The sequence below is a fragment of the Setaria italica genome, chromosome I (assembly GCF_000263155.2).
Source record: "Setaria italica strain Yugu1 chromosome I, Setaria_italica_v2.0, whole genome shotgun sequence".
Lineage (NCBI taxonomy): Eukaryota > Viridiplantae > Streptophyta > Magnoliopsida > Poales > Poaceae > Setaria > Setaria italica.
In genome coordinates, this window is record NC_028450.1 from 35,812,861 (window position 1) to 35,837,465 (window position 24,605).

The window sequence follows — 24,605 nt, forward strand, 5'->3', positions numbered from 1 at the left end:
TCTAGAAAGACAATATTTCTTAACAGATTCGTCTCGCGAATTATACTCCATCTGTGCAATTAGTTTTGTAATTAGCTTATGTTTAGTACTCCTAATTAGCATCCAAACATCCGATGTGACAGGTGTTAAACTTTAACAAGTGTTTCCCAAACACCCCCGCAGGCAGGCGAGCCGCGCAAGGCAACAAGCGCGGAGGGGTAGGGGGGAGACTAGTGGGGGGAAGGTAAGGTGCGCGATTTTTGCTGCGGGATTTATTACCTGGAGTGATCTATTTATTTATCCGCTCCCTTTTTATTACTGCGCGGAGGAGGAGGAGGCCACGAGGGGAGTGGAGAACACGAAAGAAAAGGGCAAGGAACAGCGAAAGCTGCCGCACCCAATCCCTTGCGTACCTTCCACGGCGCGGTCGCTGGGCCCCCGGTGTCAGCGTCGGGTGGGCGCGGCGGCTCCCCTCCCCTGTTCTTGGAGGGAAAGAAAGGGAGAGGCGGGAGGCGGGAGGCGTCGTGCACGTGGCCGTGTGGGGGACTGCCTGGATGGTGGGCCTGGTGGGGTGGGGTCACTGGTTCGGTGGGGTACGCGGCACGGGCGCGAGGGGTTTGTGTTCGGTTGGCGCGGCTTTTGGACAGGATGGGACGATCAGGATGGATCGGTCGGGGATGGACGACCCGTGGAGCGAGCTGCAGTGAGCAAAGGGTTGTTGGGGTGTTCGGTTCGGCTCCCGCGCGGCACCGCGTGGGGCGCTGGCAGAGGGGCCCGGGGCTCGGTCCAGTTGACCACGTGACGCACGCGCTGGCGCACGCGGGGGTTCAGGGGCCAGGCGTGGCAGCGTGGATGGTTCGGCTCTTTTCTCGTGCGCGGGAGGGAAACAGATATCTTTCCGGACACGTCGTGAGCCGTCCGGTTGGTTTGGTGTTTTCTGTTGGTCAAGACTGCAGGTGGTGATGCTTTCAGTGATCGAAACGACGGAGATAAAAAGAAGAAGAAGAGAAGAGTCTGCGGGTGATGATGCAACTGAAGGAAGAGTGGAAGACGCGATCCGCTATAGTTCAATCGGAAAGTCAGCCGGTCAGGCACGAGCCGAGAATCTTCTTGTGCAACAAGTCCTCGTGACGTTATCATGTTATGTTATATAAAAAAAAGGAAAGGATAAGGGGGGAGAATATGTAAATTACATGGTCTTCCTGACGTTATCACGTTATATCATGTCTCCTACTGTCGTCGGGAGAAAGAAAAGCAAAATCTAATTGCATGGTCTCTTCAATAAGATTTTACGGTGGTTCATTTTATTTATCTTCAAGCGTGAACAACGATATTTAATTTATAAGTTCTTTCTTTATCACCAAACTAAATTGTCCCGAGGTGGGATGTAGATATACAATGCTCCCTCAATTCCAAATTGTAAGTATTTTAGGTATTTCTAAATTTATAAATTTTGCTATACACTTGATATATATTGGCTCCCTCAATTACAATTTTCCAAATTGTAAGTATTTTAGGTATTTCTAAATTTATAAATTTTGCTATGCACTTGGATATATATATTGAATCTAGATGCATAGTAAAAATTATATATTTATAAAAAAATTAAAATAATTTATAATTTGAAACATAAGGAGTATATACAAGTGCTCGCACAAACTCACATGGATGCACTAGCATATCGTTTAAATAATAATATTAGGAAACTACCATAGGATAGCATATATCACGAGGATTGTTTCACGATATTTAATTTTCTCCGGCCCATTAGGAAACTACCATAGGATTGAAAGTTGGTTGAACAGCACATCTTCTGTTCCAAATGATAAAGTCGTACATAGTATTTGATATGTATTTAGATATAGTATATATTTAGACGCATATCAAAATTTATATATTCAGAAAAGTTAAACAATTTGGAACGGGGTGACTAGATCTAAACTCGAACATACTAAACTCGCTATTCCCATATTGCGTACGGACTTTCTCCTTTCCTAAATGGACCTGGTGGATAATAAGATTACTAATGGGCTTCCTTCCCTTCCCTAACTGTTAGACCATTGAAAAAGTATCTTGGTCCTCTAAATGGATCTTGGTAAGTTAATGACACAAAGCTTAGGTGACTAATGAGTTTTTAAGTGCATGAGCAGGTATAAAAAAATCAGATGACATGTAGCATTTTTGGATAGCCCTAAAAAAGGAAATGAAATATGAACAAGGCATATGTTGAAGACTAAATTTAATTTTGATTTGAATTTGAGTTTAGGAATGTCGTACTTTTAAGAGGACTTTATGTTGAAAAAGTGTTGAAAATGACCTAATCAACCTATAAAAGACACCTTTTGCCCTTGCACTTCACATGAGATACACTTAACATGGTGCTAATATGAGAGTTCCAGAGTTTCCATCTCGTTGCGAAATATTCCGAAGGCTCCAGAGTTTCAGGAGAAAGTTCAGAAATTCTTCAGAACTTGTCGCCCCAACGCGTAGTTTTTTGTGAAGGGGTATAAATAGCCCTCACCCCTTTCCACATTAACTCTCTTGACCTAACTTCGACATGAGCTGTTCAGAAACATTCAAAAGCCCCTCTTTACTCCCCTCTTGCCTTCTTGGTGAGATTTAGTGGGGGATTTAAGGGAGAGCAAGAGAGAGTGCTAGTGAGCTGATTTCCCATCTCTTGAGCACCTTGTTATTCGTTGAGCGGGTCGATTTTGTGTTTGTTACTTTTGAAGCTTCAAGCTCCTAGCCAGCTAGGTGTTGCTCGTGGAGCATCCAAGCTTGTGGAGAGCCCGAGAAGTTTGTATTACCCTGATGATTGAATAAGTGACTTTAGCTTGATCTTTGTGGTCGCTAGAGTGAGGAAAATGGTTTAGGTGTGAAAGTCCACCCTTCGCAGGTTCTTCAACGGAGACATAAGTTTCAAGTGTGGAGTTAAACTCTAGTAAATAAATCCTTGTATCTCTTGTGCTTGCTACTTTTGATTCATTTACTTGGTCAAGTATAGAGTCCATTTCTAAAGTTTATGCTCAATCTACATTTCTAGAAGGTTTCTAGCTCTTTTGTATCTGGTGTTTCAGGCTCAGTATCTCTGTTGCTTAAACTATATTCGTCAATCTACTTTTGGTCAAGCATCATAGGTTGTAAGTGAATTCTTGCTAATCTCCAGAGAATCCGAAGATTTCTTTAGAAATTCCGTAAGTTGCGGAAACTCTGGAAGTTGCTGATAAATATATTTGAAGCTATGATAAATTTCAGATTCGATTATTCACCTCCTTCTAGCTTCTAGTTGACATTCTAATCCTTTCAATTATACACATACATAGATACTTGGGCTCAGCCCTCGGATTTCACCTGAACTTTATTTAGGCCAGCTCCAGTGTTGCTCCGAAATCGATTCCCAGCACAAAAGGTCAAGTTGAGAATACTGTGAGAGCCGACCTTTGCATGTTAGAATAGAAAACAAACTCGAGTTAGGGGATGTTTGGATACCTCCTGCTAAACTTTAGCACCCGTCACATCAGATGTTTGATACTAATTAGGGGTATTAAATATAGTCTAATTACAAAACTAATTACACAGATGGAGTCTAATTCGCGAGACGAATCTACTAAGTCTGATTAGTCCATGATTTGACAATGTGGTGCTACAATAACCATTTGCTAATGATGGATTAATTAGCCTTAATAGATTCGTCTCGCGAATTAGACTCCATCTATGCAATTAGTTTTGTAATTAGTTCTATTTAATTCTCCTAATTAGTATCGAACATCCGATATGATCCTGCTAAACCTCGTATCAAACACCCCTCTGGATACCCCTCTAAAGTTCAACTCAACGGAATAAAATAGCATACCAGTGAAGGAAGACTGAACGAATTTTTCTCGTATGTGGGCCCCTACGAACCAGTGTTCACACAGCAGGGTGCTAACGCTGGTTGTATTCGACTTCGGTTGTTAGAACCAACCGAACCGAGCTGCCCTTAGCTGCAAATTGTATTACTTTCATTTTGGTCTTGTACAGTGCAATCTGCAAAAATATAAAATAGGAGATGCTGCAGAGAGAAGATGGGGACTTTTTCTCACATAGGAAAAACAAGATGCTTATCATGTCAAAATCGTTTATACATGAATGCTTGGCATATAATACTTGTATGTGACGTGGATGTGGTGGTTGCGTCGAGAAAAGATCTAAGCACCGCCAGCGCCAATGCGGTATACTACTTGGATCTGCAGGGGGTGTTTGGAAACATCGTGTTAAAGTTTAACACCTGTCACATTAGATGTTTGGATACTAATTAGGAGTATTAAACATAGACTAATTATAAAACTAATTGCACAGATGGAGTATAATTCGCGAGACGAATCTATTAAGCCTAATTAGTCCATGATTTGACAATGTGGTGCTACAGTAACCATTTGCTAATGATGGATTAATTAGGCTTAATAGATTCATCTCGCGAATTAGCACAGAGTTCTGCAATTAGTTTTATAATTAGCTCATATTTAGTCCTCCTAATTAGCATCCGAGCATCCGAACATCCGATGTGACACTGTTAAAGTTTAGCACCTCGTATCCAAACACCCCTTAATAAAGCCTTTTAAGATAAAATGTTTTGATGATGTACTGGAATGTACCTGTTCAAGTACTCGATTGTTTTTTTTAGCATACGTGATTACTCTTATTTAGCCTGATGGGAGAGTGCCGGCGTGACGCAAGAGACAGCTGATCACCCCGAGCGTACGAGTTTGAATTCGACTCGTTTAGAATTTGAACCGAACTCGAATCAAACTTAAAACGAACCGAATACGAGCGGGTCGCGAGCCTCGAATATATTTTACTGAATACTAGCGTGACCTCGTGTCCTCGCCGACGCGCTCAACCCTAGACTAGCCGTATCAAACCCGTATCAGACGCCGGCGACCGCCAGACGCCAGTATCCCTAGTTCCCACACTCACACACCCACCCCGCCATCCATCACGCCTGTCCTGATCCATCTGCCGCCTGTCCTGATCCATCTGCCTCGGCGCCCCAGTCCATCGCACGCGTGCCACCCGCGATGACGCCGGCGGCGGCGGCGGCGGCTATCTCCGGCTCCAGCGGCCACCTCGTCCTCCCCTCCCCCCGCCTCCGGCAGCCGCTCACCCTCGCCCCGGGCACCGCGCGCCCAATCGCCGCTTCGCCCGTGGCCCGCCGCGGGGTCGCGGTCGCCGCCGTGTCCACTCCCGCCGCGTCCCCCGCCGCGGGGAAAGATGGTAAGGGATTCTAATGCCGCATTGGAGTATTCTTCTACGACTAGTTTCCGGGTTGGGGGCTCGCTGCTATCTAGGGTTCTGCCGGGGGATATGGCCGCCGGTCAGTGCGCGGTGCGGTTGTGCGATCCGATTAGTTTGAAGTAACCATGCCGTGAGATGCAATAAACTATAAACTGCGAGGCTTGTTGATTTTGTTGATTCGGGGCAATCAAATGTGATCGAGTACTTCAGTTTGTGGCTAACTTTGGGTCCTAGCTGGAGTGGATTTGCCGATAGCTTTTAAAAGTCAACAGCAGGTTTATTTTAACTTTTGACTAGAAATATAGAATGGATGCTATGCTAGCCACTAGACTGATGGCGAATGTTCATGTTTCTGTTTTGGTATAGCCATTAGACTGACAAAAAATGCTCATGTTGAGATACACATACATGAATTACTAAACACTGCATTTTCCTTGAATTGCTCAGCATACATTATGATTTGTGCATAGTGTATTGATTTTGCTTCGCGTCACCATTGAGCTGTTCCTACTGTAAAGGTTTTAGTTTTGCTGCTTGACACGGTGTAAAATGTACAGGGACGACCAATCTGACTTTGGTTTAACTCTGAATGATCATTTCATACCCATATATGCACTCAAATGTTTTAGGCATCGAAGGGAGCTTTCATTATATAGGAAGTAGCATTTCATGCGAAGCCCACTTTCCTTCTAACTGTAGCAATTTCTTGCAGCCAAGCAGGTTCCTAAGGATTTCCTTCATATCAATGATTTTGACAAGGATACAATCATGAAGATCCTTAATCGGGCGCTTGAGGTTAAGAAAGCGATAAAATCTGGAGACACGAGCTTCCAACCGTTCAAAGGAAAATCGATGGCGATGATTTTTGCCAAGCCATCAATGAGGACCCGTGTTTCATTTGAGACAGGATTCTTCTTGCTTGGTGGACATGCTATCTATTTGGGTCCTGATGATATCCAAATGGGCAAGCGCGAGGAGACTCGTGATGTTGCTCGAGTACTCTCTGGCTATAATGACATGATTATGGCTCGAGTTTTTGCTCACCAGGTATGATCTTGAATTTCATGATTAAGATTTTTTACGGTTGACCCTTTTACCTACATAATCTGCTAGTACTCATATTCTGGATCGTTTTCTTACAAATTTGATCTGCCTTGCCATGCTGCTTGAGCACAAGTCTTAGATATCTGCTTCTAAACTATGAGAGTTGGCAGCTAAAGCAAGATTTTCCCAATCTGAAATATATTAATATGAAGTACCTGCCTCATTTTATTGTAGATTTTACACTTTTATTGAAACAGTATGTTAATTCTAATAATCTAGAAGCCAATTTGGTAGGTGTATGGATGCATGATGTGTTTTAGCTGATATCATTATCTTTGCAGTTAGTAAGATCTTTTTGGTTTGATTATATCCATTGATAGTATATTGAAAATTATCTTACTGAATGCTTCAAGGGAATATTTAATGTTTTTGATTGATTGTTTGCTTTGCAATCATAATGTTTTGTTGACATGTACTGAGATACTTGATCTTCCAAATTTACTGTTGTCATTCTGCCTTCATGCATTAATCTTAAAATAATTCCATTCAGTGTTGGTTACCCTTTCTTTTTGGCATCTAAACATTATCTCCCTAACTTCCCATTTGGTATTGGCAGGATATTCTGGACTTGGCTAAATATGCATCTGTACCTGTAATAAATGGCCTCACCGACTACAACCATCCGTGCCAGATAATGGCTGATGCACTTACTATGATTGAGCACATTGGTCGTATTGAAAACACAAAGGTAGATTATTACATGTACCATTGCAGTAGCTGCATATGCTCCTTTTCTTTATATCTCAAAGTTTTTGGGATGTGACCAATTCTCATTTTCAATTGCTATGCAGGTTGTCTATGTTGGAGACGGGAACAATATTGTGCACTCATGGCTTCTATTAGCTGCTGTACTTCCTTTTCACTTTGTATGCGTTTGTCCCGAGGGATTTGAACCAGATGCAAAGACAGTGGAGATCGCCAGGAGTGCTGGAATCAGTAAAATTGAAATAACAAATGATCCCAGGGAGGCAGTTAAGGGAGCAGACGTTGTTTATACAGATGTCTGGGCCAGCATGGGCCAAAAGGAAGAAGCTGATTATAGAAAACAGAAGTTCCAAGGATTCACGGTTTGTCTATTTTTCTCATTTAGGAGTACACCATAAGTTGTTGCTCATGTCGGTTGCACTGATTGGTTGATAGATGCTTATTAGAATTCATTATTGTCTTACTGGACGCGAACTACATATGCTGGTACTGGTACATATGGTGATTTACGAGAAACTGGAAAAGTAATCATTTGTGTTCTTACATTCAGACAGTTCAAGAATAATACTAGCCTTTATCTCATAAAAATAAGTATGGTGCTCTAGTGATGGTGAAGTGTACAAGCAACACTTCTGCAGATGTCTTGTTTTGGTCCGTCCGTAATGATAGTTGCAGATATGGTGGCCCTCAGTTAACACACTTATTTTACCCTTTCTTGCAGGTGGATGAAGCCATGATGGAGATCGCTGGTCCACAGGCCTACCTCATGCATTGTTTACCTGCAGAGAGAGGGGTGGAGGTGACAGACGGTGCCATCGAGGCTCCCAACTCAATCGTATTCCCCCAGGCTGAAAACCGGATGCACGCTCAGAATGCCATCATGCTTCATGTCATGGGCGCTTAATACCCCTTTTGCACACCACTATTACACCTTTCTTAAATTCTAGGGCATTACTGAGGGATAAAGGCTGTTTCAGCTTTAGCGCTGAAGCTCTAGAGTTTCTTTGGAGGCTTGTGGGATAGCGGTTTTCGAACACGTCACTGTATTACGATGAATCGCATTGTTCGACCAGGTGGTAGCTTGTTGTACTGTGAAAGGGTTGCAATCTTTGAATAAAAACACAAACTTCCGCGGTATACTTCATTTGCGAATCACAGTTTTGTGTCAGTTTCAGTGACTTGCTCCTATGGGACCTGACAAGTAATATTGGCGTTTTATAAGAGGTCTACAAGCCTTGAAGCATCATCTGAAATAGCCCATGTTTCCTATGCTTATAGCTTCGGGGCTACAGTACTCAGTCTGATAAGGGTAATTACAGGCAACTCACACCTGTCTGACAGCTGCTGTTTCTCCACTGAAACATGCAGAACTCTAAAAACTCTGCGATGGCCTGTAAGCAGAAGCTGAGTGAAATTGCGAGGTAGTTTCTGCAACCCATTAGTTAGATTCTGTGCAGGCTGAAGTTGTGCTAAACATGGCCTCCTAAGCATCTTCTGTGCAGGCTGAACTAGTTAGCTAGCTTTCAGTTACCAACGGCAAATCCTGAGCATCTCTTGAACACAAGGAATGAAAACATACGAAATGTTCATGGTACATCGAAACACACGGCGAAGATGAGCGAAAGGCATTTATGTATCAGTGATTTTCTATCAGGCAATCGCAATCGTTCTGTCAAATGTTGGTTTGACGACAAAGATTTCAGCAAACGTCAAGTGCTTGGACTTGACACGGCATATATAATGGAAACAAAGGCACTGCTGCTTGTCTCGACATGAACAATAAGGTAATATCCCTTTTGCCATGATTTTAGTCCGTGCGTGTTAACATATGTTGTACCACGGTACTTCGTACTCTCGATGAGCTGCTCAGTAAATCATGCAGCATCCGCAATCTAGCAGCTATAGATTACTTCCTCAGGCTTTCGATGATGTACGAGCCATACAGGTCCCTGCAGCATAACATTCAAAATGGTTCAGTAAATGGATCAGTTTTGGTATCATGCAAATTATCGCGTTGTATAAAATAGTATCGAAGAAAGTATAGAGTAGCATCATATTATGCCCGAGTATGGGGAAGAAAACTCACATGGAGTACTTGATTGCCTCGATGGCATCTTTTGCTGGGAGGAACTCATTCACTGCAACCTCTTTGTTTTCATTCTTCTTATCTGTCAACACAGCAGATTTTTAACAATTAGACTAGTTGTAACACTTGGGATGAGCTTGTATACAATCTAGAACATACAATCTTCAAAGAAGCGGCGGATCTCTTGAAGGCGATGCGGAGGAAGATCCTTGATGTCCGTGAAGTGACGGTACTCAGGGTCATCAGCACAGACTGCTATGATCTTATCATCTTTCTCACCCTAGTGATTTTGATCAATGATTAAATAAGATGTAAGAACTAAGCCTTGAGATAGAATTACTAGGAGAACTGTCATTCCATAGAAAAGCCCTACGCTGGCTTGGTCAAAGCTCATGCATCAGCAGATCTCAAATTACATGCAAGAGCACGAGGCAATAAACCATAGCCTAAGGTGAAACGGAGTATGCAATAAGCTGATGGCGAAACTAGACCTGATCAATCATAGGCATGAGCCCAATAGCACGAGCTCGCAGGAAACACCCAGGAACAACTTGTTCCTGCCAGAAAAAGAGCACGCGATGTTAGAGTAAAGCTGATAATGGAACACTATCTAAACGTTACATACATCAGATACCTGCATCAGGATGAGGACATCCATGGGGTCGCTATCTTCACAGAGTGTGCGTGGTATGAAACCATAGTTGTGTGGGTAAACAACAGAGGAGTAAAGGACACGATCAACCTGTAACAAAAAATCTCTGATTATTTATTATTGTCAATGTGAAAAACATGATGTTGCAGCAAGAAAACCACCACAATCCAAGGTGTTACTAATCTACACATTATTAAGACGTGTCCTTTTTTTTATTCCTTTGAAATATAAGACTACATTTGGATGGAGCACTGCTAATTGACGGAATGTTTTACCCTCTTGGCACATTTTAGGCACAGCAACTATATTTCGGCAATATTGTTCCAAATTAACAAACACGTTCAAACAACATGACATGGGACCTCACCTTGATCAGACCAGATGCCTTGTCCAACTCATACTTAACCTTGGTGCCTCTAGGAATCTCAACCACCTGGCAATTGAAAAAAAAGACGTGCAATGCAAATTCACTTTACAGGAATAAAACAAGTACAGGGAAAGATAGGTTACCAACATGCTTTATTTCAGCACCACATCTAAAGACAGGTAAATAAAGAAGTCCAGTCTGCAACAGATGCTATCTACTAGTATGCAGGCACAGCTGGTTAGCCACTGATTGGTGAACATAAGCATACCCTAGTAACACAAAATGAGACATGGTTGAACTGGTGCATCATATATTTCTGTACTACAGGACAGTTTGAGATATTTTTGAACCAGTAGATCATATATTCATACCATGGCCAAAAATGATGTACAAGTAGGGATATCATGAGATTGATTTGTTGCAATATAACTTAAGCTCTATTGTCCCAGCAAAAATCAGTAGATCTAATGTATCTGGAGTTTATAAATTGTGAAGTCCAAGACTGCTAAACAGGCCAGGAATATCAGTCCTCATGCTGTCATATGAGGCTTAATGTAAGTGTGAAGATAAAGCTTCAAATTGGTGTCCATCAGTATGATCAGAATTCAGAACAACATTATTTGTAAATTTAGTAGTAAAAGGTTAACTTACACAGTTGAAAACTTCAGGAGCCCCTGGTCCTGCATTTGAAGGCGCATACGATAAGGCAAAGAAACATAAAATCACTTTGGTATTTTATCCATGAGGGAACGAAAAGGTGACAATAACATAGTCTAAGAAAACATAGCAAAATGATGTATCATTGAACAGAGATAAGCGTTTAGTACCAATCTCCAAATCATGCCACGGGTGAGCAGCAACATGTTTCTGGGACATGGAAGAAAGGATACGCTCATTGAGAACAGGAGTTCCAGCCATGGCTACATGATTTAAAACAATTTCATTAATTCAAAAATTAATCTAAATCAGGGACAATAGGAATAGGAGGCAAACTAAATAGTATAACAAAGTAAGGTTAAGTATGAGCTCCATGAATAGTGTAAGAAAGTCAGATTATGTGCATCATTACTACAAAAACCAGCGTTGTTTTCCTGTGTACATGCAACTTTACCAGTTTACCCATCTCAATAATCCTGTTTAGCCCACTGTCACTGATCTCAGTGGACTTTGTCCAAGAGTACACAATTTTAAAGTTTCCAGAACAAGGATCACTCCAATCTCTATTGCCTGAAGATCAAAACGCAATGCCTAACCAGACTTTAGCAAACGTATGCAATTTTACGCCAAAATTAACCACCACTTCAAGATCCCAACAACCAAGTGACTAACGGAACACAGACGTTCTTGGCTTCTTGCTCTGATGTCAGCAGAAATAATTTACAAACACATTGAACATGATCCAAAAAGATGTAGAGAGAAAAAATGGAGGTCTGAACAGGGACTGAGTACTTAGTAACTTTTAAAGCAGGGACAGCCAACAAATTGGGAACGCAGAAAAGTTCTTTCTCCTGAGTAAGTTCAAAGGCAAACAGATACAGAAAAAGCCAAACGGAAAGTGGCCTTCTAAGTAACTTCAAACAGCACAAAGAAAGAGGCCACTAAACAATGCCAAGTGAAATTAGTTTATGCGATTGCCACAGGACGCGGTTAGATTAGTACATCTGTTCTATGCAAGCCGTAAGCAGCAGAAAGAAGGATCACAACAAATTAATCGAAGCTACCATGATCTTAGTCAAAAGTTAAGACAAATACGAGGAGATGACATCAGTATCCTAAATATTGGACCCAAACAACTGCGGCACCACATTTTGCAAATATAGGAATCATTCACAAGTATAACCGGTACAAAGAAACACATGCTCACAGCTAGAACTACATCCCAGATGGGAAAAGTATAGCAGATGGGGGAAAGCCAACGAGGTTGCAGTGGTTCTACACTTCTGGTGTTTGTAGCGAACTCAACAGAACAAGAAAGGGACGCTCGAAAAGGAGAGCGAAGGAACACCACACAAAGAGGAAATGACCTAATCCAAAACAAATCGAAGCAGATCCGAACCAAAATAAGTCGATCGCAAAACGTGTTCGCATAATACGGTAATCCGAAAAAGAAAAATGCTAGCGTTGTCCTTGATAGCAATAAAGAGTATTGAAGAACACCAAAGTGTACGCAAAAGAATGGGAAAGAATACAGGATAAAAAGCGAGAAAGGAAGGCACGCGAATCATTCAACTTCATGAAAACGAAGAAAAAAGTAGAGAGAAAAATACACCGCCAGCATCTGATCACAAACTACACCGCCATCAGATCAAACACACGAGAGCATACCAAAGAAGCAGAAAAGGAGAAGCAAACGGCTCCAACGGGCGAACGGCAGGTAAAATAAATCAAACACCAAGCAAGAAAAGGCACCCGAGCACCCAAGAAACCGAGAAATGCTGTCGTACAGCACGACGCCCCCAAGAAACCAACGCCATCAAAACCGCAAGCGCGCGGCGACGCGGCCACCGATCCACCCGGCCGGATCGAGGGAGAGAGGAGGGGGGCCTCGCCACTCACCGGAGCCGATCGGTGGCGGAAGCGCGGAGGAGAGAGGCGTCAGGCAGGCGAGCGCGAGGTGGCGGAGGGAGCGGCCTCGAGTCCGCTGCTGCTGCTACTGCTGCTGTCCAACGCCAGGGGCTCGAACGAATCAACGTGATATTTCAGCCAGCCCAGCCCAGCTTTTGCTTTTCCGTGACGCGAGGGGGAGGACGGGTGGGCCCCGGGCGTCCCCCTGGTTCGCGGGCCGTCCGATGGCCGCGCGAAGGCGACGTGGACGGCAAGGATCGCGCCAGGCGAGGGATAACGCATTAGTGGAAGCAGCGGGGAGTGGGGAAGCTGGGGTGGGGGGAAGGGCGGGAGGCGCGCACCGCATCTGGTTCCCGGCTCGCGTCTCCCACTCCCCACGAGCCGGGGAATATACGGGGAATCGGGCGCCCCCGCGTGGGTAGACCTCGTCCACCGCGGGCGTGGACCGGAGACGCCGACGCCCGTCCGTACAGTCTCGGGCTCCATTCCGGAATCCGGAGCTTCGGGGTGGGACCACGGGTCCACGGCACGCCGGCGGCGGCAAAGGGAAGAAACCGGACGCGCGTCGCCACGCCGCCACACAGGCACACACAGGCCGCCAAAGCTCTGCGCAGGCCGTCGGCGGGCCCTCAATGACTGGGCCGCCAAAGCTCTGCGCAGCCATGGTGGGCTCGTGTATGATTCGTGTCACCTGCGCGCCTAGGCCCTGGGGCGGCTTCCACGTACGCGTGTCGGCTTCCCCTCTCAAAAGAAAAAAAAACACAAAAAAACACGTGTCGTAGCGGATGGTAATGAATCACGACCCTCGTACCTCATTCATAATTCAACTCAGATTCAAAATTATATATTATTATGATCCGATTCTTATGAAATCCGATTCTTAAATTTGTCAATCAGATTAAATAAGAGTCCTTCACCACACTAGCACCCCTAGTGTGGTGGATTGCTAGATGATGTATCGTATTCACAATTTCGCAATACAACAACAAATTACGTATTATGTCTCCCGAGCATATGTTTGCAACAACGCGTTGCCACTAGAGAAGGTATAGGCACTTATTCGATGTCCATATTCATAGTATGATGCACGTGGCTATGCGGAGGCAAAAAAGAAAAAAGAAAAGAAAAGGGTATGCACCATATACCAACTGCACAACACAGACAGGACGTACGACCATAGTACCATGGAACCAGAAAAAGACGCACCATGAGTCAATGACCGATAGGTGATAACACAGACAGGATTTCGACACAGCTGAACCACATTCGGACGTGCTTGCGTTTGGTTGTTCCGTCCTTTTCACATTTTCACCGCGCCATCTCCGGAATCTTGGACTCATTGTGAGCTGACTGACAAGCTCTTGCGGTGGATGCTCATGAACTTGGCAACAAACTCTGCCGAAGTAAAGGGGGGAAAAGGGATCAGATTGCCGTTAACTTTCCAGGAATCGCAGCAATCTGCAAAGCCCATGGAACACACAGAAATATGCTAACAAGTGACAATATGCCATTCCCCTAGCAAAAATCAGCATTGATCCAGAACCAAGTCTAATAATTTCCTTCCAACTAGATCCATATTTCCCTAGCACTTAGCTAACTGTGTATCAGAATACTAAATAGTAGTAGTGATTATTTGAATACAAGGAAAAAAATGGCAGCTTACCTTCCAATTTCAGCAGAGCACTTGCACCGACTGGCAACCGCTTATCCTGAAATTCATTATTCTCATATATCATTAACATAGCTCATTACGTAAAGTGCATGCAAATTCGAAGTACGAGCAAACTCACATAGTAGGCATGCCAGTAGTAGACCTCCCTCTTCACACTAGTCTGAATCCCCTTCAGGAAGAGTTCTACAAGCTTCTGCAAGAGATTCAGGAGTGATATTCATATGTGTGGTTATTGTTCTGTTGAGACAAAAGCATCCTGAAGCACAAAGAGAAACTTTTCATCTCCGGTTCGCATAGTTTACCTGGAGTATTAGCTTAGGAGGTACAAATTCCACCAGGAGCTTCTGGAGCTTGCCTCGTGCCAAGAATAACCTACAAAACATTTTTCATCTGTTATGCAAATCTATAAGATACAATCACACAGTTCAATGCCATTTCTGTGTGCAACGCATGCACAAACTGATGTACATAGTGACCGATCAAAGTCACCACAAGCTATAATGTGAAGTTGGTGGTGGGAGCAACTCGTTCCAAGGGCAATGTGAATGTATGACAGATAGTGTCACACCTTTTGGGAGCAGGATCATCCAAAATTTCTGCGGAAAGTTCCTCCAGAACCTCCTCCCATCCAAGTGGTATAGCTTGTCCATCAATGAAGGGATAACTGGTAAATTGAAAGGGAAACAGAAAAAAAAATCAGAGAATAGTGAACTGCGATATTAGATTGAGAGGAACTAACTTTCACAAGACAGAAACAGAGAAATACTACGATCGTACTTGTTGGCTTTACATGCCTCCAACGCCAGTATGGCCTCCCTCAAGTTCTGTCTGGATTGACTTGCAATGGTAGTAGCAAAACTTGAAGGAAGATCAAAACTCTCTCTTTTTGATATATAAGTAAGGACATCCACAATCTGACAAGAATAAAATAAAATGTTAGTAAGTTGTTCTAAACTATTAACAAAATACTAGAGTGGAAATTTGCCCATGCTTCACAATATGAAGATAGATCATCAATAAATCACATATAAAGATCATATCAAGCAAAATAACATGCTAGAGTTGAATAGCTATCTCATGTAGTCATGTGTTCTGAATTTGGGACTTAGATAGTTGATGAAAGCTAACATGTAAGGGCTGGCTTATAACTGAAGTGAACTCACCTCACGTGTACTGGGCACACCAATTGTAATAAGCTTGCAACGACTCTTTATAGAATCTATGAGATTAGATTCATCCTGGCAAGTCATTATTATCTTGCAAGCATCAGAGGAGGAATCAAGTATCCATTTTATCAACCGCTGATTATTCTCGCTGACTTTATCAACATCATAGAGAACAATTACTGGAAAGAACAATTAATCATGTTATGAATAGTTCAAATAGAATGGCATTTCAAGAATGTTACAGAATTCCAGAGCATGAATTATACCTTTAAAGTTCTTTCTCAAAACTGGTTCAGTGATTTTACGCTTATCTGACATTTCATTTGCTAGAGTCATCAAAGCGTATCTAGCGTTCTTGGATTGAGACCTCATGTTGAGTTCCACATGGTGATTGCTTGATGACACTGGCACAAGAATGGGCACAGATGAAGATCCCTGCAAAATTATGGAAGCCTTAGCTCGCTCAATCTCATAAAACACAACTACTTTATGTGGTGATTTTTTCAAATAAAAAACACTAACGTTGAATAAAAGGAACGATGACAAAGATCTTTTGACGTCAACTATGGGCATGCTATTCGGCTATTGTAAACTCAAAGAGTTAATTAAAAAACTACAATTGCACCTAAATGTCAAGGAACTACAACTTCTAGGACCAATTTTACAAAACTACAACTACTTGTGCCCTTAGTTTCACAGCGACCCGCATCTCATCCACATAATGACGGTGGGTCCATGCAAAATGTTGTAGTTCTGTGAAACTGGTATTGAAGTTGTAGTTCCTTGGTAGTTAGGTGCAAATATTGTGGTTTTGTGAAACTAACTCAAAATTAAAAGGTAATGGCAAAACATGGTATACTGTATGGACGTGTTCAAATGTTGACTGATAGCCATTAATGACAGAACAAACCTGCCCATTGCAGCTCTTCAAATAGTGAGAGACCTGAAAAAGCCGCAACAAATATTTGATGAAATCTGTACATAGTATATATATTAACAGAACTTTCCATATTCAGTATTTAAGTTTGTACATTCAGAGAGGAATCACCAAATATCTCAGTGAGGACAGCTCTGCACAAAGACCTCTTTCCTGATCCTGGAGGTCCTTTGAAAATGATGTGTGGGCAAAACTCCGTGGAGACCTGTCACAACAGGATACTAACATTTATAAGACAAGAGCACCAGCTTTAAATTACTAGGACCACAACATGCAGAACAGTATGGCCATGCAAATGCCAATTAGGCACACTCATTAACAAATTCTAGTCTACACCTAAAAAAATGGCAGGCAGGATGAACTGAAAGGAAACTTTTTGGGCTGTGAAAATTTCAGAAACAGAACGCAGATACTTTGTTAAAGAAAAAAGTATAAATTTATAATGGATAAAAACACATTTTATCTAAGAAAGATCTCGAGTGATTACCAATTGTTTAAGCTGCTGAACTTGCTCCCTGTGGCAAGTAAATCCATTTAAATTACGTGGACGATGTTTATCAGCCCACAAAAGTCTAATCTTCTCAACAACAAGTGCCTTCTGAATGAAACTTGATTCAGATTCATCTTTTGTTTTGTTGTTTGGCGTTCTTGGCTTCCGGCATGCCTTGCCGGTCATGCATGGAAGCCAAGCATCATTTTGCACTTTGCTAGATGTGAATTTCACGACGCCTCCAACTAGTTTCCCAGTGAAATCACTAAACTTTCCACTCTCTCCACTTAATCTGCCACCACTATACGGGCTACTCAAAGTGGTAGTGCTGCTTATTTGGGAATGGCGGCCAGTAGCATAGCTGGATTTTGTAGTTGTACGCGATAGACCTGTCTGGGCTGAAACAAATTGTGACAGCTGGCCTAAATTACTGCTATTTTCTTGAGTAACACCTCCATTCTCAGCATGGGCATTTGGATGCATGGTAAGTGATTCGTCAATATTGCTATGCTTTGTTGATGTTTTCTCTAGTGGTGCCCTACAATCGCGGGAGAAGAAGATGTCACCTGTAGGTATCGACTCTGTGCTTGTAAATGCATACTCATTATATCTGGAATTAGGCAACTTGCCATTTGCGATCAACTCATTGATCTCCCGGGAACAATTTTCTGAGTTGATCTCCCGGGAACAATTTTCTGCATGCGAATCTTCTTCTATATTGTCAACAGCTTCTTTGGCTGGATATGTTGAGACAGAATTAGTGCCAGGAAATGCAGGAGCTCTAGCAGGTAGTTCCTTCTCTTGTGGCCGTAGTTTTGGTGTAGAAACTGATCGATTGCGCGAAAACCTTGCCTTGATTGATGATTTACTAAAGCTTTCCATAGAGGAACGAAATCTGGGAGGCGTCCGGCTATTCTTCTTACGTGATTCATTCTTTCCAGACACATGTGAAGAAGGTTGGCGCCTTTGTTCTGTTACTCGGGGAGGTGTACGACTGTACCTCAAGTTTGAAGTTTTCTCAACATTATAATCTCTTGCGCGGTTAGGGGATATGTTTTGCCTCCTAATACCAACTTGGCCATTCCTACCAGGATCTTTAGGAAGACGAGTCCTCTCTGATGTTAATACTCCATCGTTCCAAGGGCTTTCATGCCACTCGGTCTCTGTGTCTGAAGGTTCATAGCCACTTTTGTGCTTTATGGAAGAATCATTGCGAGAGTGCCTATTATGCCGTGAGTTGCTCTCTGCAGATAGCATATTTATAGCTTGAATTTGAAATCCTGTGGTTCACAAGATTTGCAATCTTATAATATTGACAAAATAAAATAGAATAGAATAAAAGTATAAGCATAACTAAAGATAGAAAATGTCAGCATAGTTAAATTACTAAAGCAAACAAAACCCATCATGGGCAACACTGCTAGGAGTTTATAAAAATTTAAATTCACCTTTTCGTTCATCTTCAGTGGGATCTGAACCATGCTATTCACCAGGATGGTGTCTTACTAAATGGAACACAAAGGTTGGCATAAAGCTAAAAGCAAGGACATGCTCATACTCTGTGTCATGATTTGAAGTAGACAACCTGCTAATGTCTAAGTTTAGATCCATATTAATGTATAAGCAAGGTTACAATTATTGATGGATGATGGATTAGCAGTTTAGCACATATCTTAGTTACTGAGACTGAACTGTACAAAACATAAAGTATAAAGAGTCAAATCATCATTCCTTTTATTCTTATTAAGATGCTGCAATCCGCGGGATAAGGAAACATGTGATGCAAATCCTCATCAAATAAATGAATCAAAGATGAAACAGGAAAGTAGTTACCTCAAGGATCAAGAACAGCATGTCATTCTTCAACCACCCCACAGTTGGAGGTCCAAACGAAGGACAAAAGCAAGAGTTATAAGGAGACAACTAAGAGGGAAAGACGAAACAGATGCCTTTTGTTTTGCTCTATTGGCATTCTTGTCCTCTTCTACTACTCCACCAAGGGTAGAAGAAACCAAAGAAGAAGAGAGGAAGCAGCCATTCTTCCCCATTACCTAGGCTGCTTATTCCAAAAAAACCATCGTCTATTCCTAGGAACAAAAGGCATATTTTTAAAAGTAGACAGCTTATGTAGGACCCAGCAGCTATACAATATTGCACTATGACTCCCTAATACTGATCTCTATCCTTTCTCACTATTTTCTAATTCTGTAAACCTTGCAGGCTTCAGTAATGAAAGTTTGAGAAGTCTGCTAAATCATCAGTGAGTATTTATTTGTTTGCGATTTGTCTGTGGCTTGGATATGAGCCTGTTACTGATTCACACGTGCCCAGGGATCATGTCATATATGTAGGATCAAAATTTGTCATGTCATCACCGCATTCACTTTCAGACAAAGATGGACAGATATTCATCACTCTTCACTTCTTTCAATATTCCACTTGAAAGGGCATCATTTATGAATTACAAGAAAGATGTAAATAGGTCAATGTTCTAAACTAGTGTATCTAAGTACTTGCTCACTGTTGTATAATTTATATGGGGATACAGTTGAGTTCCTTCAATCAGAGGGTCAATTTCAAAATATGTGTGGTCACCCTTAACAAATGCTGAATAGATAAAAATCAAATCCATCTTCAAGGGAAATGGCGCATCTGCAATGAGAAAGAAAAAAAAGAATGAGAATGCATGGTAATACATGAAACAAATGTCTTTTAGGAGATAATTTGCAAATTGCAATCAGAAAAGGAGAGGCTTCACAGTTTAATATTTTCATCAAATCTATTCTTCTTTGTTGAGGTAGCAACAATCTTCTACTCCATGATCCCATATACAAGTATAAATTTGCAACTATTCAGGTGAAGGTAATAAAAAGAATGAAATGTACTGATCAAATTATAAAATATCACAGTGCAGGAAAGTGCATCAGAAACTTCCCCAAACTTGGAGTACATTAAATGTTACGATGGTAACTAAAAGCATTGATTGTATTGAAGAAATTACACGGACACACAGGGGTTTAAAAAAGTAACAGAAATGCTACCACCTAACCTTGAGTGGTTTTAACTTACCAAGGATTTCTTTTAGGAGTTGCTCTTCTGTTATACATATCCTTTTCAGGGATTTATTGATTTTTGTTTCCCAGAGGTCAGCCAACTCATTCATTGAGCACACATTTCCTGGAGGTCTCAGATACAACGTCTTGTTTAGTGTCCTGGGATCCTCTATGGTACATATTGTAAATTGAGCAACATCACCCTCTTGAACAAACACGCCTACAGAGAAATGTTCTTCCTTCAGGTAATATAATACACATGTCGAATGGCCTTTTACTTTTTCCCGAATTCAGAAAACGGACCGAAAAGAAGATAAGTGAATAATATTATCAGACCTTTAGTGTTTCCTTCACCAAATATCTTAACTTCATCTCTAGGAGGAGCAGCTAGGCCTGGCTGCACCAGTGAAGGAAGCAAATACCGCATAAAGAAGTTGCAGCATATGTATGTATGAGGAATGCCTTCACTCTCGATCAAATGGCGGATTTCAATCTTCTTTTCATAGAAGCCATAATCCATGTCACAAATTTGAACCTTTGTTGGATCAAGTCCAAATTCAGCCGGAATAAATCTCTACAAGAAATCACTGAAAAGTCAGAAGCGATGCCTCGTGCTTCCCAATGCAACAATGGTAGCAATAAATTTTCTAGTGGAAAAAGTCATAAAGAAAAGGTTCCAAAAATCCAGAATGCCCCTCCTACATGTCGTGAAAAACTAACACACGGCCAGTTATATGACCACAGAGACCTCCTTTCCAGTTTCCCAATATGATTAATCAGAAACCACCATAGTGCCAAAACCAATTTCATTCCCTTCATTAACAACTATAGCCATCTATTTTGCTGCATGTTTCCATTTTCAAATCATTACACTAAAACATTTTGATATGGCATGACAGCAGGTTCACAGAAAATCTAGAAATGTAACCCAGTTAAATGGAAATGCATTATGGATTTGGCTTGCAAGCTCACCTTCACACATCCAGCTTCCTTTATCGCCCGAATAAGGGGCTTCTGCTCGAGCGCCTGCTTCGTAGGCACCGCGCAGATGACAACGTCCACCTGCCGCACTGCCCTGAGCAGGCTTTGATAATCTTCCAGCGACCCCTGAACCACACCCAAGCGAAGCCTTATAGCGGATTGAACCACGCTCTAGTTGAGCAGAAGAGACTAGGGATGCCGCGCGTTTACCTCGAGCAGCGTGGCGCCGGCGGCTACGAGTGGCTCCAGCGAGGGGGAGTCGGGGCGGGCGAAGTGGTTGGGCCGGACGAGCGCGAAGGTGGGGTGTCCAGCGGCGAGGCTGGCCCGCGCGAGGCTGCCGCCGAAGCGGCCGGTGGCGCCCACCACCAGGACCCGGCTCCTCGCCCCCGCCCCCGCCGCCTCCGACATCGCCGCCCCGTTCGGTTCGATGCGATCCACGGCGTGATTGGCAACACGCCTGGCGTTTGGCCAAGTGATTACCTCACGATCGAATCTGATCAAGAACCGTTGGTTCAGCACCTCTCGCTGATCGGACGGCTTTGGAGCGAAGTTTAGGAGCAAGTGTTTGCTGATGGAGGGTTGGTGGCCGAATGATTAGCCCGTTTAACAGAGAATTTTTGTTAATTATATTTCGAAGTAAATTGTTTTATGCGAAATTCATACATTTTTATCCTGAATTTTGATCGATCACTTATCATTCATTCAAGAACCCAATTCTCCAATTGCTACATGGAAATCACCGTATGAATTACTGGATTGCTATACAAGATATTCTAGTATGCTACACTGGCACTGTGGCACACGGGCCACCAAAATCAGCCCTGGGCCCCTGAACCCTGATCCATCATCAGACGGTCTGGAGGCTGGGCTCGGCCGGCTTGGCGCGGGCGTCGATGGCGGCGAGCCACTCGAGCAGGGCCCGGTTGGCCTGCTCCGGCGCCTCGTCGTGCGGGCAGTGGCCGGCCTGGAGGTGCACGACGGCGGTGTCGGCGTAGAACTCCTGGATCCGCGCGGCCTTGGCCGGGCCGACCCACGGGTCCAGGTCCCCCCACAGCAGCAGCAGTGGGCACGCCAGCTTCCCCAGCAGCCGGTCCAGCGTGTACCGGCTCTGGTTCGACATGAACCGCGACATCAGCCGGTAGTACACCTCGCCGGCGTTCGGGTCCGCCGCCGGCGCCGTGATCGAGCCGATCAGGTATTCGTCCACGTTGCTGGAATCAATGTACACCTGCAGTTTTTTTTTTAAAAAAAAGCAGACGACGATCTGAGTCAGATAAACCTCGACTGGCATGGCAAATGAAGAACCAGCTCGTGCTCGAGTCACGTTACGCTTTTCAAGACTTTCTCCACCCTGGCCGGCTGCTTGGACTGCCAGAAGAGGAACCCCAGCACCACCCGCTGGAAGGCCTCCTTGAGCGGCTTCACGACGAACCTGGACAGCGGGCTGCTTTCTTCCTCCTCCTCGGCCGGCGCGGCGGCCGGCTTGTTGGGGTCGGCGAACTGGCCGGCGGAGTTGAGCAGCACGACGCCCCGGACCAGCTCCGGCACCTCGGTCGCCGCGAACAGCGTCGTGAATCCTCCCAGGCTGATCGATCGAATGTTCACTTTCATTCAGGCATGTGCTGTACCGTCTGAATTTTCTGAAACTGAAGTAGGTGTGTTGAGTTAACCGCGGCGTACCTGTTGCCTACGAGGACGGCTGGCTCCTTGACGATCTCCCTGAGGAAGTCGGAGACCTGCTCCATCCAGATGGTGGCCTCGTAGTCGACCAGCGCCTTCTCGCTCCAGCCGAACCCCAGCAGGTCTATGGCGTACACCTTGTACTTCTTCGCCAGTTCAGGGATGTTGTACCTGAATCGATTCACAGCAGGTCACAGACTAGTACCAATGCATCACCTATTCACCTTGTCTCTGCCTCGCAGTGTCGCTGCAGGCAGCTCAAAATGTTTGCCCCTTACAGAACATTCGTAAACTGAACTTGTTTCAGTGCGAGGCTTCATTTGGCCCATAATTCAACATACCTCCAATGGAAGGCGGAAGCGCCGAAGCCGTGGATGAGCACGATGGGCTGCCCGGCGCCTTGCTCGACGTAGTGAATCCGGCGGCCCCGCCACGTCCAGAAGTTGTACCCGTCCGGTTTGAACGGCAAGACCTCCAGCCCTGCACGCACAACAGGCGAAACCGAGTCTCTGAAGATACAGACACCAGACATAATTTGATATTCCCAAATCGCATCGTTCAGACTTCAGACTTCAGAGCGTCTCGAATGTTGAGACGTCGAGCTAGGGTCAGGTACCTTGAGCGGAGCCGTTGGCGGAGGCGGGGGACGAGGTGGCCATCGAGCAGGAGACGGCGAGCGCGATCCCGGCCTTGGTCACCAGCTCCCTCCTCTGCATCATCAAGAACCTGCCCCCTGCCAATTGCCGGGCCCAAAGGATCAGTCTTGGGCGATAACCACAACAGAGTCAGGAGGTGGCGTGGACTTGGCAGAGACCCACCGTTGAGGCCGACCTGCGGGGAACCCGCGCCGCGGCAGCGGCCGGAGCCGCCGGCGGTTCGGAGGGCGGCCACGGACGCGACAGGCATCGGCAGAGGAGCAGGCAAGGCTTCTGGAGAGGGATGGAAGCACCGGAGCAGAGGAAGGAGACCGGGGGAAGGCTCGCCCGTCGGTTGGTTTTTGTGGGCTTGCGCCGGGGATCGTGTGGTCCGCCGTGGCGCGGCGCGCGATGGGGTAGCCGTGGACGCGCCCGGGCCAAAAGAGTTTGCTTGCGAAGGAGGCGAGTCGGCAACGGTGCGGTTCGGCCAGGTTTTTTCTTGGCCTGGGCTGTTGAATCCCCGCTGCCGAAGAAATATCTGTCGGAACGGCACCTGGGCCTTGTTCGCCGGCCGCGGCTGGGCCACGCACGGCATGGTTCCGAGCGGAAATCCTATCCATCTTCGGAAGATTTTTCTTTCTTCAGCAACTTTCAATGTTTGAGGTTGGTGCAAATAACCACGTCCGTCGGATTCCGTCCTCATCTCCTTCAACCCTAACACCCCGCTGCCGCTCCTTCCCCTGCTTTGCTGCGCCGCCGCTACCGCTCGCTCACGCCGCCGCGGCCGTCGCACTCGTTGCTGCCGCCCACGCCGCCACGGCCGTCGCGCGTGGCGCTGAGCTTGATGCCGCTTGCATGCTGCTTGCTGCCGCCCTGCCGCTTGCCTGCTGCAGCCCTGCATGGCTGCATCTTGCTTGTTGCCAGCTGCTGCTTGCCTCCTGCGCCGCTATGCAGTTTGCCTGCTGCCGACCTGCCGTCGCGGCCTCGCGTGTGCTGCTGCCCCTCGCGCCGTTGCTGCTCATCCTGCGCCACCACCCGCGGACGCTGCGTGCGCCGCCGCCGGGCACACCTTGCTGACGAAGAAGAAGAAAACCGAACTATTTTTTTCGGAAATGTTTATCTACATTTCTCAAAATGTTGAATTTATTCTTTGAAAATGTTGGAATAGGTCGAAGAAAATGTTGAAAATAATGAACTATCGCAGCATAATGAGCGTAACAAAAGTTGGTGAATATAAAAAAATATTGAACTAAAATGTT

General features: G+C 44.5%; 5 protein-coding genes across 9 annotated transcripts; 1 reads left to right on the top strand and 4 right to left on the bottom strand.

The window, feature by feature from the left end:
- The first annotated feature begins 4,869 nt into the window (after nucleotides 1-4,869).
- Nucleotides 4,870-8,217, top strand: LOC101785690 (ornithine carbamoyltransferase, chloroplastic). Its single transcript, XM_004953547.4, has 5 exons — nucleotides 4,870-5,232; nucleotides 5,966-6,300; nucleotides 6,914-7,045; nucleotides 7,149-7,424; nucleotides 7,784-8,217. Exons 1-5 carry the CDS (start codon nucleotides 5,037-5,039, stop codon nucleotides 7,964-7,966), a joined length of 1,122 nt encoding a protein of 373 aa, XP_004953604.1. The 5' UTR covers nucleotides 4,870-5,036; the 3' UTR covers nucleotides 7,967-8,217.
- Nucleotides 8,218-8,677: 460 nt separating this feature from the next.
- On the bottom strand, nucleotides 8,678-12,877 carry LOC101786092 (soluble inorganic pyrophosphatase). 2 transcript variants are annotated; one of them, XM_004953548.3, is made up of 9 exons: nucleotides 12,724-12,877; nucleotides 10,995-11,087; nucleotides 10,819-10,847; nucleotides 10,168-10,233; nucleotides 9,783-9,890; nucleotides 9,640-9,705; nucleotides 9,308-9,428; nucleotides 9,149-9,230; nucleotides 8,678-9,011 (listed from the first exon to the last, which is right to left on the bottom strand). In XM_004953548.3, exons 2-9 carry the CDS (start codon nucleotides 11,083-11,085, stop codon nucleotides 8,969-8,971), a joined length of 606 nt encoding a protein of 201 aa, XP_004953605.1. In that variant the 5' UTR covers nucleotides 11,086-11,087; nucleotides 12,724-12,877; the 3' UTR covers nucleotides 8,678-8,968. The 2 variants fall into 2 exon arrangements, with proteins under 2 accessions (XP_004953605.1, XP_004953606.1); XM_004953549.4 differs by lacking the exon at nucleotides 12,724-12,877 and adding an exon at nucleotides 12,032-12,190.
- Nucleotides 12,878-13,702: 825 nt separating this feature from the next.
- LOC101786762 (replication factor C subunit 3) lies at nucleotides 13,703-19,354 on the bottom strand. Of its 4 annotated transcripts, XM_022826400.1 has the most exons (13): nucleotides 18,831-19,354; nucleotides 18,446-18,582; nucleotides 16,995-18,277; nucleotides 16,602-16,712; nucleotides 16,481-16,513; nucleotides 15,837-16,005; nucleotides 15,568-15,749; nucleotides 15,182-15,318; nucleotides 14,973-15,068; nucleotides 14,707-14,776; nucleotides 14,523-14,597; nucleotides 14,396-14,441; nucleotides 13,703-14,127 (listed from the first exon to the last, which is right to left on the bottom strand). In XM_022826400.1, exons 3-13 carry the CDS (start codon nucleotides 18,252-18,254, stop codon nucleotides 14,069-14,071), a joined length of 2,238 nt encoding a protein of 745 aa, XP_022682135.1. In that variant the 5' UTR covers nucleotides 18,255-18,277; nucleotides 18,446-18,582; nucleotides 18,831-19,354; the 3' UTR covers nucleotides 13,703-14,068. The 4 variants fall into 4 exon arrangements, with proteins under 4 accessions (XP_022682135.1, XP_014661232.1, XP_022682134.1 ...); XM_014805746.2 differs by lacking the exon at nucleotides 18,446-18,582; XM_022826399.1 differs by lacking the exon at nucleotides 18,831-19,354 and having other exon boundaries at nucleotides 18,446-18,823.
- Nucleotides 19,355-19,394: 40 nt separating this feature from the next.
- On the bottom strand, nucleotides 19,395-21,488 carry LOC106804117 (probable pinoresinol-lariciresinol reductase 3). The gene is made up of 5 exons (XM_014805748.2): nucleotides 21,242-21,488; nucleotides 21,023-21,157; nucleotides 20,387-20,624; nucleotides 20,067-20,270; nucleotides 19,395-19,649 (listed from the first exon to the last, which is right to left on the bottom strand). The coding sequence occupies exons 1-5, from the start codon at nucleotides 21,437-21,439 to the stop codon at nucleotides 19,489-19,491; spliced, it is 936 nt and encodes a 311-aa protein (XP_014661234.1). The 5' UTR covers nucleotides 21,440-21,488; the 3' UTR covers nucleotides 19,395-19,488.
- Nucleotides 21,489-21,695: 207 nt separating this feature from the next.
- Nucleotides 21,696-23,796, bottom strand: LOC101753302 (pheophytinase, chloroplastic). Its single transcript, XM_004953554.3, has 6 exons — nucleotides 23,530-23,796; nucleotides 23,328-23,444; nucleotides 23,053-23,191; nucleotides 22,712-22,882; nucleotides 22,361-22,616; nucleotides 21,696-22,259 (listed from the first exon to the last, which is right to left on the bottom strand). Exons 1-6 carry the CDS (start codon nucleotides 23,615-23,617, stop codon nucleotides 21,879-21,881), a joined length of 1,152 nt encoding a protein of 383 aa, XP_004953611.1. The 5' UTR covers nucleotides 23,618-23,796; the 3' UTR covers nucleotides 21,696-21,878.
- Nucleotides 23,797-24,605: the final 809 nt, after the last annotated feature.